Genomic DNA, 12,452 nt, shown 5'->3' with positions numbered 1-12,452 from the left:
GAGCAGTGTGAGAGGGGTGTTCTAATTACTTTGGCAGTGTACCAGATTACTCCAAAGCTGAATGGCTCAAAATAGCAATAATCATGTATTATCTTTCCAGGTTTACATGTGTCTGGAATTTACATAGCTCACAGCAGGAATGGTTTGTCTCTTCTCCACAGCATCTGGGATATCAGTTGAAAAGCTCAAAGGCTTAGAGCTGAAAGCATCTGAGTGTTCATTCACTCAAATATCTAGCAATTGATGCTGGCTTTCAGCTGGGGGCTTCAGTTTCTCTCTGTATGGGCTTTTCCATGTGGTTTGAACTTCCTCACAACATAGTGGCTGAATTCCAAGGTCAAGCATCCAGAGAGAGAGAAACAGAAAGAGGCAGGCAGAAGCTGTATTGCTTTCTAACCTAAAAAATCATGCAGCATCACTTTCACTGCATTCTACTGATTAAGGCAGTTAAATAGTCCATTCAGGTTCAAAGGGTAAGAACATAGAGCCTATCTCTTCAGTGGAGGAGTATCAGTATCTTGTAATAAGGGCATGTCAGATGGGATATATATTGGCATGACTTGAAAATATAATCTGCCACAGTGGGTGTTTGCATGGGGAGCAGGTTGTTGCAGGGTGATGGAGCACAAGTGAGATGAGGAGGATGTCCTTGCGGGAGAGCAGCCAGCTTATAATGTTGGAACAACAATGGAGAAGAAAGTTACCATGTGGGGAGTCGGCAGCCCCACACAGGGTGATAGCCCAAGCAACCTGAGGAAGGTGCCTATTCGGAGGCGAGGACAACATTGGGTGTCTGACTCTGAGTGGGATGAGGAGATCGTTCATTGGGTGCGAGAGTGCAAGGGTCAGTGACTCAGCACAGGGTGTTGAAACATATGTGGAGTGAGAAGAGCATTTGCAGAGGTTAAGAGGCAGTGGATTAGTGGGGAACTGGTTATGTTCAGGGGGACTAATCAAATAAGTAAATATATTAAGAATAACGGAAGCCACGTTTATCACTGTCAGAGAAAGAAGTTACAAATTAGAAAAGGAAAAAACTAGAATGAACCTTGTCATTTCACAGTGGGATAGGAGGAGTACTTATATTCCCTAGTTCTGTCCGCTGGGAGGGTTTGGGAATAAGTGACACCTAAAAAGCAATGAGCACGCTTAGCACCCAAATCTTTGTTTCTAAACATGGCATAAAAGGAACCAGGGCTTCTTAAAGAATTGGCTGATTCCAGGGTTGGGGCAAAGAAAGTACAAAATAAGCCTGGATATCTTGTACCAGAAAGTAAGGAAATATTTAAAGAAGGATGGGAACATGTCAAAATGGCACAGAAGCAGCTTGAAGGGAATTCTGCGGGCCAAATCTGGGACAATTGGAACTTCAAGATAAATAATGATGTATTATATATTATAACTAACTGAACAAAATAGGAATCCTTGAGTCTACACTGATGTAAATCATAAATTGAAAGTCTGAAGAGGAACAGGATAGTAGGTACATAATTTCAATGTACCGCCCCGTAAAATACTTTTTTTAAAATATCTTTATTGGAGTATAATTGCTTTACAATGGTGTTTTAGTTTCTGCTTTATAACAAAGTGAGTCAGCTATACGTATACATATATCCCCAATAAAATACTTTCAAATGCAAAGGAAAATCACCTTAATTGAGTGATCAAAGTGAACAACATTAATAATGGGACAAATGGAATTATGTGCCACCTAATAGAATGCAATGAGAAAAACAAGCTCATTTCTGTCATATCATAGACTCAAGAACTGTTCCAGATTGAGGGAGACTAAAGAGACTTGACAATGTGATATAAACTTTTGCTATAAAGGATATCATTGGGACAACTAGTGAAACTTTAATGGGATATATGGATTAGGTGGTAGCAATATATCAGTGTTAATTTCCTGAATTTGATTCTTGCCCTCTGGTAATGTAGTGTGTCCTTGCTTGAAGGAAATATACACTAAAATATTTGGTGCAAGGGAGTATCATGTCAGTAACTTACTCTCAAACCATTCAGGAAAAAAACAGTTGGCCTCCATATTCATGGGTTTGTAAATGTAAAACACATTTATATTGTATTAGGTATTATAAGCAATCTAGAAAGGATTTAAAGTGTACAGAAGGATATGCATAGGTAATATGCAAATACTGCACCATTTTATATGAGACTTGAGCATCCCTGGATTTTGGTATCCACAGGGGGTCCTGGAACCAATCCCTCATGGATACCAAGGGATGACTGTTCTTTTTACTATACTTACAACTTTTCTGTAAGTTTGAGGTTGTTTCCAAGTTATTAAGAAAACACAATGTGCAGTAATTGCAACTTTGATCACAAAACTTGAATTTGATTAAGACACAATCCATTACTAATAATGGATTTCGCAGGAATTACCTACTCTGACATACATGTGAAATCTGCAATGAAATGTTTGTGTAATACAAGAAAAATATCAACATTATTTATATACTAACCAGGAACCTTGAAAACAATCACAATTATAGCTTTAAGTTTCAAAGAGAAATGTATTCTTCAAAATATTAAACATAGAGTTTTTATATGACCTAGAAATTCCACTCCTAGGTGTATACCTAAGAATATTCAAAACATGTCCACAGAAAAACTTGTACACAAGTGTTCATAGTAGCATTATTCATAATAGCAAAAAAGTGAAATAATCCAAATGTCCATCATCTGATGAATAAACAAAATTGGTATGTCCATGCAATGAAATTATATTCATTAATAAAAAAGAAGTACTGACACACGCTATAACATGGATAAAATGTGAACATATGCTAGGTGAAATAAGCCAGACACAATAGGTGATATACTGTATGATTCATTTATATGAAATATCAGAATAGGCAAATCCATACAGACAGAAAGCAGATTAGTGGTTGCCAGGGGCTGGGTGGAGAGAGAAATGGAGAGTAATTGCTAATGGAGACAGGGTTTCTTTTTGGGGTGATGAAAATGATAGGATGGTTGCACGACTCTGAGAATATACTGCAAATCACTTAACTGTTCACTTTAAAAGAGTGAATTTTATGTATGTGACTATCACAGTAAAAAAAAGTAAAAATAATAAATCCAATGAAAGTCTAATCTAGTATTAAACAGATGAGAAATCTATTAAAACATTTAAATGAAATATCAAAAGTTAAACACATGACAAAGAATATAAATTTCTGCCAGAAGCCAACATTAGCCTAGAACTCAGTTCCCTTAGAAAACATGAACTCTGGGGCTTCCCTGGTGGTGCAGTGGTTAAGAATCCGCCTGCCAATCCAGGGGACATGGGTTCGAGCCCTGGTCCAGGAGGATCCCACATTCTGCGAAGCAACTAAGCCCGTGCGCCACAACTACTGAGCCCGTGTGCCACAACTACTGAAGCCCGCACACCTAGAGCCCGTGCTCCACAACAAGAGAAACCACTGCAATGAGGAGCCCACACACCACAACGAAGAGTAGCCCCCCCTCACCGCAACTAGAGAAAGCCCACGCACAGCAACGAAGACCCAACACAGCCAAAAATAAATAAATTAATTTAAAAAAACAAAACAAAACATGAACTCTACACCTATATACCAGCAACAAATAGATTAAAAATATGATTTTTAATATACCATGCAAGGTACCTAGGAATAAATCTTCAACAAATGTATATTACTTTTATGGATAAAATTATAAAAATGTATTGAAAGACACTAAAGAAATGGATAATAAATGGAAAGATTTATATATCAAATTCATGATTAGGAAAACTCACTATCATAAAGATAGCAGTCCTCCCCAAACTGACCTATGCAATTTAATAATCAGATTCTAACATACATAAAAAAGGTTGGCCAAGACAATTATCAATAATGTAGTAAGACTTCCCTATCACATATTATAGATTATTATAAAGCTATAGTTTAATTAAAACCAGTTGTATTGGGCTTCCCTGGTGGCGCAGTGGTTGAGAGTCCGCCTGACGATGCAGGGGACACGGGTTCGTGCCCCGGTTCGGGAAGATCCCACATGCCGCGGAGCGGCTAGGCCCGTGAGCCATGGCCGCTGAGCCTGCGCGTCTGGAGCCTATGCTCCGCAACGGGAGAGGCCACAACAGTGAGAGGCCCGCGTACCGCAAAAACAAACAAACAAACAAAAAAAGCCAGTTGTATTCGCATGAGTTTAGAATAGAACAGTTTAGAGAGCCCAGGAACAGACCATTTCATATTTTAAAACTTAATCTATAACAGAGGTAACATAGCAAATCAATGGAGAAAGGATGCAACAGTACTCTCCGGAAATAATGCTACCTTTTATGGAAGAAGCTGGAAATATATATGTGCATTTTTAGTGATCACAATGACTAGAGGTTGCTACAGGTATTTAATAGGCAGGGATCATTAATACTAAACATCCTGCTATACATGGGACATTGCTGTACAACAGCCATATCCAAAATGCCAAAAATGCCCTTGCTTAGAAATCCTGAACTAGTAGTAAATGGTGCTGAAACAACTCATTATCCATATGGAAAAATTAAAATTATGTTCCTGCTATATACCATATACAAAATACTATTCCGGGGGATTAAAGACCTAAGCGTGGGAATTGTGAAAGTTACAAAAGCCACAGACCAGGAAAAGATACTTGCAATACATTTAACAAAGAATGAGTGTATCAGTGATTAATTGCATTTAGTTACTACTAATAAAAACAACAGTGACTTAAACAAGATAAAAGTTTAATTTCTCTCTCAAAAAAATTAAATCTAGGGGTAGGCATTAAAAGCTGATATGGTGCCTCCATGGATATCAAGGACTCAGTTTCTTCTATCATTTCCATCCTCAGTGATGCTTTATGGTCCAAGATGGCTGCTTTACCTTTAGCCATAGTTCCATGTTCCAGGCAGGAATTAGGAGAATTCCTAATTAGGAATTAGGAATTTTCCAGAATTTTTTCTCAAAAAAACGGCATTCCAGAAAGCCCCATCTCCTGACTTATTGTACAATTCATTAGCTACCTCTACCTGTAACAGAGGTTGGTAAATAAATTTTCAACTGGGTACAATACCAAAAGTTCTATAGTTGTACAGGGAGAGTGGACATTATATAACTATTTAGAACAGGGGTCAGCAAACTATGACCAGTGGGACAAATCCAGCCCACAGCCTATTTTGTAAATAAAATTTATTCGAACATTGTCATGCCCATCTATTTATACACTGCTTATGGCTGCCTTCTCAGTGAGAGTTGAGGGTCCTGACAGAGTCTGCAGAGCCTGAAATATTTACTATCTAGTCCTTTACACAAAAAGTACACCCACCACCCCTAATCTAAAAGACAAAGAGGTACCAAGGGTTAAGAATCCGCCTGCCAATGCAGGGGACACAGGTTTGAGCCCTGGTCCGGGAAGATCCCACATGCAGTGGAGCAACTAAGTCCGTGCGCCACAACTACTGAGCCTGCGCTCTAGAGCCCACAAGCCACAGCTACTGAGCCCTTGTGCCACAACTACTGAGCCCTCATGCCACAACTACTGAAGGCTGCACGCCTAGAGACCGTGCTCCACAAGAGAAGCCACTGCAATGAGAAGCCCGCACACCACAACAACGAGTAGCCCCCACTCACTGCAACTAGAGAAAGCCCGCGCACAGCAACGAAGACCCAACACAGCCAAAATATAAATAAATAAAAAATAAGTTAAAATAAATTTAAAAATAAAGACAAAGAACTCCTACTAATTAATATGAAAATGATAAATAAAATAATAAATGAGTATGAAAATATTAATAGGCAATTCACAGACTACAAATATGTGCAACATCATGTATGAACTTTTCAAACAATTCTAGGCAAAAGAAGCCAGATATAAAAAATACATACTGTAGGATTCCATTTATATGAAGGGCAAGAACAAGTAAACCTGGTGATAGAGGTCAGAATAGTGGTTATCTTTGGGGTTGGAAGAGGGCATCTAGGAGCCTTGTGGGATGCTGATTGTCTATATCTTGATCTGTGTACTGTTTTCACACACACACACACACACACACATGCACACCCAATATGTAAGTTATGCAGTTTTCTGTAAGGTGTGCAACTTTTCTTTTCTAATCAACCCCATTGCATCAGATACCTTTAAATGAAAAAAATTAAAACTCTGGCAAAGATGAAAAAGTTTGATAATTCACTGTTTTGGTCAAGAGTGTAAGAAAATAGGCCCTTTCATATGTTCCTGGTGAGACTGCAGATTGTAATAACTTTTACAGAGGTCAATTTGGTAACAACTTTCAAAATTACAAAAGCATGTATCTTTTGAGCAGCATTCCACCTCTAGAAACTTATGCTCAGATATGTTCATATATATGTAAAATAATATATGTACAAGGTCATAAATGCAGCACTTTTTTGTAATAGCAATGGCTATGCAGCCATCAAAGAACAAAGCAGTTAGTTTTTTAATAATATATATATTTGAATATACTATAATATACATAATATACTATACTATAATGTAATATATTCTTCAAAATATATTGATAGTGTTAAGTGGAAAAACAAATAGCCCTGGATAGAGTGTATAATGACAAGCTTTATGTAAAAATTAAAATGTACAAAGTTAGCAAAGGAATCAATTAAATTTGTAAATAGAGAATCCCTGTCTGGTTCCTTGCTGTAACTGAAACAGCTTTAGTGTTTTGCCATTTAAACTGATATTCAACTGACAAATAGTCATTATCAAGTTTCAAGGGTTTCCTTCCCTATCTAATTGAGAATTTTTATAAGGAATGGTTTTTGAATTTTATCAAGTATCTTTTTAACATCTATTGGCTTGATCATATTTTTTCCTTTAATTCACTGATGTTAAACATATTAATACATTTACAGATATTGACCCATCTTTGTATTCCTAGAATAAACCTTATTTGATTATTTAAAAAAAAATCAATCCGAAGTACATAAAACTAAAATAGAATAGAACTGGGTTAGATATTTTTATGATTGTTGACTATAAAACTTTAAATAATAGATATAATTAGAATAAAAAAGGAAAGTCTTCCTTCACATCATTATAATAACTTTGTTAATTTTTTTTAAGACTTTTTTTTTTTTAATGTTGACCATTTTTAAAGTCTTTATTGAACTTCTTACAACACTGCCTCTGTTTTATTTTTTGGGTTTTTGGCCCTGAGGCATGTGGGATCCTAGTTCCCCGACCAGGGATCGAACCCACACCCCCTACATTGGAAGGCGAAGTCTCAACCACTGGACCACCAGGGAAGTCCCCAACTTTGTTTAATTTTAAAACAATATTTTAAAAGAAATAAACCTAAGAATATAAACGCCAGCATGATTATAAATATATTTGGCAAAGTAGTAGGCCATTAGTTAAACTGGGGGGAAAACTGTATTCCTATATACCAGTGATAACTCAAAAACACCTAAGTTCAAAAGCAAGGAAAATGTATAATTAAATACTAAGTTCAATTTTAATATCAGTTGTATCTTACAAGAGATTTACTCAAAATAAATAATGAAATGATAAAGTGGATTAAATTAAAGGAAGATCTAAGTAAACTATATTTCTAGGTAGAATACTAAGTTCAGTTAAGGTACAAAATGACTGAAATGTGTTTATAAAGCGATTAGTACAGAGCCTAGCATCTATTAAATATTCAATAAATTTTAGTTCTCCCTGCACCTAATTTAATATAATGTTGTAATGCAATATCAATTAAATCCCTCATGAATATTTTATAAAATTTCATACAAGGGAAAATAAAATTTATCTGAAAGAGCAAAGAGGACACAAATACTAAATAATACATGTTTTTTAATGAACACTAATAGATTTTCCAAGATTTTTAAAATATCATGAAAACCCTAAGATATTAAGTCAAATGTAGAAAAATTGTTCAAACAAAGTAGGTTCAACAGTAAAAGAACTTAATTATCCTCACACCATATACTATTTTAAAAGTCTGGTGAGTTAAAAAGTTAAACATGCAAAATTCTATTAAAAAGCTATGAAGAAGAATATTATAATATTCCATCTTTCTAAAGATAAAATCCTGACTAGCAGAGAAATTAAGGTCAAAAGTAAAATGGTTATATTTGAATTTTTTTTTAAAAAATCTGTTACATGGGCTCCCCTGGTGGCGCATTGGTTGGGAGTCCGCCTGCCGATGCAGGGGACACGGGTTCGTGCCCCGGTCCGGGAAGATCCCGCGTGCCGCGGAGCGGCTGGGCCCGTGAGCCATGGCCGCTGAGCCTGCGCATCCGGAGCCTGTGCTCCACAACGGGAGAGGCCACAGCAGTGAGAGGCCCACGTACCGCAAAGAAAAAAAAAAAAAAAATCTGTTACACAATAAATACCAAAAGGAAAGCAGGGAAATGGGAAACATTTGTATGACATTCATAACTTATAAAGAGATACTAATTAAAATATAGAGATAATTGATTGAAATATATAGTCAGTACACTAAAAGCTCAAAATAAGTCATCAAATTAATTAAATCATTACATAAGGATAAAATTTAAATTCTTTACCATGGCCTACAACGCCTTACAAGATCTAGTGCTGCCTACCTCTCCAGTCTCATTAGTGCTTTCTCCCCTGGTACACCATCCTTCAACCACCCTGACCTTTTTCCAGTTCCAAGAACATACCAAACACTTTCCCTTGGAAACATGAAGATCTCTTCCTCCTTAGGGCCTTTGCAGATGCTGCTGGTTACCTGCTGGAAGCTCTTTTCCTCATTCTTCACGTGGTTAACTCTTCAGTCTTCAAGTCTCAGATCTACCCTACATGATACCCTACCTAAAGTGAATCCCCCTTATAGTGTTCTATCTCAGCTCCCTGTTGTCTTCCTTAGAGTACTTATGACCTTTTGTAGTTATTTTGTTCATTTGCTTTTGTCAATCTCCCTCATTAGACTATTGAATCATGTAAGTCTCATTCACCCCATATTCCCAAATACAGTGTCTGACAACAAATGCGCTCAATAAATATTTGTTGAATAAATAAAAACTGAAAACCCAAGTATCAGATAATAATGAAATTACTAAATTATGATATAATATATTAAAACAAGGAAATGCTATATAACTATATATAACTATTCAAATTGACAAGTATGGAAGTAGTAAAAGAAAATGTCTATATGAAATAATGGTGAATGAAGAAGCAGATCAGGATGCACATATATCATACAACTATGTAAGGCAACTATATATACATCCAACTTAAAATGACTAGAAAATAACTCATGGTGACAAAAAGGTTGTAACAATTAGCAGGCTTTTTGTAAAGAAAGCAGGTTGCTAACAATAATATTGTATAAAGTCAGTATTGTGGAAGAGTGCTTACAAAATAACAGTAAGTGAAAAAACAGAGAGCATAGTATTGTATGTACACCATGACTATAGCTAGGCCAAATTAAATATAGATTGAAAGAGGATACAGAAATAAAAATACCTATTGCATCAAGGTGAGAAACATGCATAAAATTTTTTTTAATTTTCTTTTAAGGTTGTTGGTCTTTTAAAAATAATACTTATAATGGCAGATAGTCATGAATGAATAAATAAATAAATCTCATTATCTCAACACCCAATTAATAAAGGAGTAACATTTTAGGTAAATATTTTTAGTCTTTTTTTCTAGTATATATAAGCAAAAATATCTGTAAAATAAAATTAGAACTACACTATACATTTATTTATTTATTTTTTGTGGTAAGCAGGCCTCTTACTGTTGTGGCCTATCCCGTTGCGGAGCACAGGCTCCGGACGCGCAGGCTCAGCGGCCATGGCTCACGGGCCTAGCCGCTCCGCGGCATGTGGGATCTTCCCAGACCGGGGCACGAACCCGTGTCCCCTGCCTCGGCAGGCGGACTCTCAACCACTGCGCCACCAGGGAAGCCCTATACATTTATTTTTAACGTGCTTTTTTTCATTTAGTAATATATCATAAACATTTTCCCAGTCTATATGGCTTAGTAATAAACTTTCAAAAACATTTTAAACAACAAGGTAATATTAGTAGTGGAGAGACACACTAGTGGACTGAGCACAGCAGAAGGAGTAGATCCAGAGCTCAGATCCATACCAACGTGCAAGTGTTTAAGCCAAACACTAAGCATCTCTAAGGATCAACTACTACATCCATCAGACAGAGCAATACTGAAAGAGGGTGAAGCTGATGCTTCTTTACAGCTATTTTAAAGAGTAAATAAACAATGTAGGAGGGACTTCCCTGGTGGTCCAGTGGTTAAGACTTCGTGCTTCCACTGCAGGGGGCACAGGTTCGATCCCTGGTTGGGGAACTAAGGTCCCGCACGCCGTGCGGCACGGCCAAATACAATAAAATAAAGTTAAAAATAAACAGTGTAGGAGAGGGAAGGCATGAAATATACTGACCAAACTGACAAATGCTAACTCCCAGAACAGTCTCCCAAGCAATCCATCAGACCAATAACATAAAACTCACACCATATCCCCAGGAGAAGTCCGAGCTGCCTTCAGTAGAGATCCCTGTGCCTGTATAACTTGGAAAAGCAGACCTTGAATTCCCAGTGTCAGCTGATGTAAAAGGTGATTCTTGTGTGATGTCAGACTCACTAAATGCACAATTTGGAAGGAGAAGAGAAAACAGAAAAATTCTTATATTTCCTTAAGTTTCTGCAACATTAACTACTCAGCAATCTATTAGGTGATAAGCATGTGTAGAAATATATCCACAGAGGCAAAAATAAATGAAGGACTTGAAATGTAAGCATCATAGTAAAGTCGGATCTAATTCCTACAGAATTGATGGCAGCCATTCTAAATAATTCTAGTCTTAGTTTACAATGAATACTTTAACATTCCACTTATAATATCTACCCTTGAGAACTAAAGACATTTCAGAAACGTCTAGGAATTCACATAGAATAGTATGTGAACTTGTATGGCACTTTTAGTTTACCAAGCACTTTCACAGATATTAACCCCATTTTATCCTCACAACAACCTGGTGGTGCAGAACTCAACCCCTTTTTTAAGACAAAGAATCTGAGATTTAGTACTAGGTGTTGAAACTAGGTTTTATGACTGTAATTTTTCTATGATACCACATTGCTTCTCAGAACCCTCTGTGAAGTTACCGTATCCTCTATTTCTTAAAATAATAACTGCAGCTAATATTTACTCAGCATTTACTGTATTTTATCTCATTTATATTCAGAACACCCTTTAAGAGATACTATTACCAGGTAAGTAACTTGCCCACTATTATTCAGCTAATAGATGACAAAATAAGTGTGTTTCCATTAGCTGTTCCAGAATGAAAGTTGAATGGTATTGAAAAATGTGATAAAAAAATTCTTGTTTTCTTTCATTAGTACAAGGCAAAAAAACAAAACTTTTGCCATTATCAAGTGCAACAAGCACTTTTTGTTATTACCTTTGGGAACTTATGTCGTTTTCATGGCTGTCATTGGTAGAGGAAATTGCATCCAGCTGCTCTGGAAGGGGATGATGATTAAGAGAATGTTTTGTTATTCCTTTCCTGTGAAAGAGAAAAACAAAGTTATATTTCTTGTAAAGAAAAAATATATACTTTTCAGTAACTTGATCTACAAGTTCGTCACCTACTTCTTGCTGTTCTGGAACTGCACTGTACAATACAGTAGCCATTAATCACTAGCAGTTAAAATGTCAGTTGGAAATGAGATGCACTTTAAGTGTAAAACACATAGGATTTCGAAGTCTTAGTACAAGAATGTACAATGTATCATTAATTATTTTATCTTGATTACATGTTAAAATGATAATATTCTGGATATATTTGGGTTAAACAAAATATATTCTTAAAATTAATTTCACTGCAAATTGAAAATATAATAAGGTATAACCACACACCTATTAGAACAGCTAAGATAAAATATGGTGATAACACTAAACGCAGATAAGGATATGGAGAAACTGGATTTCTCATACATTGCTGGTAGGAATGTAAAATGGTGCAGCCACTCTGGAATAATTTCAGTTTCTTATAAAACTAAACACATGTGTTTATCATGAGACCTAGCCATTGCACTCTTGGGCATTGATCCCAGAGAAATGAAAATTTATGTTCACACAAAAATCTGTACACAAACGTTCACAGCAGCTTTATTTATAATTGAAAAAGGTTGGAACAACTGAAATGTTCTTTGACAGCTGAATAGTTAAACTTTGGTATATCTACACAATGGAATATGATTTAGCATAAAAAAGGAGTGAACTGATACATGCAACAACTTGGATGGATTTCAAGGGCATCATACTTAGTGAAAAAAGCCAATCTCAAAAGGTTACATATACTATATGATTCCATTTATATTACATTCACAAATGACAAAACTATAGAGGTGGAGAAAAGATTAGTGGTTCCAGGGTGTGAAGAAAGGAATGGATGTGACTGTAAAG

The 12,452-nt window shown here is 36.2% G+C and overlaps 1 protein-coding gene across 3 annotated transcripts in view; it reads right to left on the bottom strand.

Annotated features, from left to right (window-relative positions):
• Positions 1-12,452, bottom strand: part of FAM149B1 (family with sequence similarity 149 member B1) — a 63,230-nt gene that overhangs the window by 47,275 nt on the left and 3,503 nt on the right. For all 3 annotated transcript variants that reach the window (XM_022590859.3, XM_089897664.1, XM_022590860.3), the window contains exons 2-3: positions 11,446-11,550; positions 10,492-10,621 (exon numbers count right to left, since the gene is read on the bottom strand). In XM_022590859.3, coding sequence (XP_022446567.1) covers positions 10,492-10,621; positions 11,446-11,550 — 235 coding nt within the window. The remainder of the gene's footprint in view (positions 1-10,491; positions 10,622-11,445; positions 11,551-12,452) is intronic.

Source organism: Delphinapterus leucas, chromosome 16, assembly GCF_059928025.1.
Source record: "Delphinapterus leucas isolate spDelLeu-1000000601 "Yukka" chromosome 16, BTC_Dleu_Yukka2, whole genome shotgun sequence".
Taxonomy (NCBI): domain Eukaryota; kingdom Metazoa; phylum Chordata; class Mammalia; order Artiodactyla; family Monodontidae; genus Delphinapterus; species Delphinapterus leucas.
The sequence above is the reverse complement of the archived record's forward strand: the minus strand, read 5'-3'. Positions and strand labels throughout refer to the sequence as shown.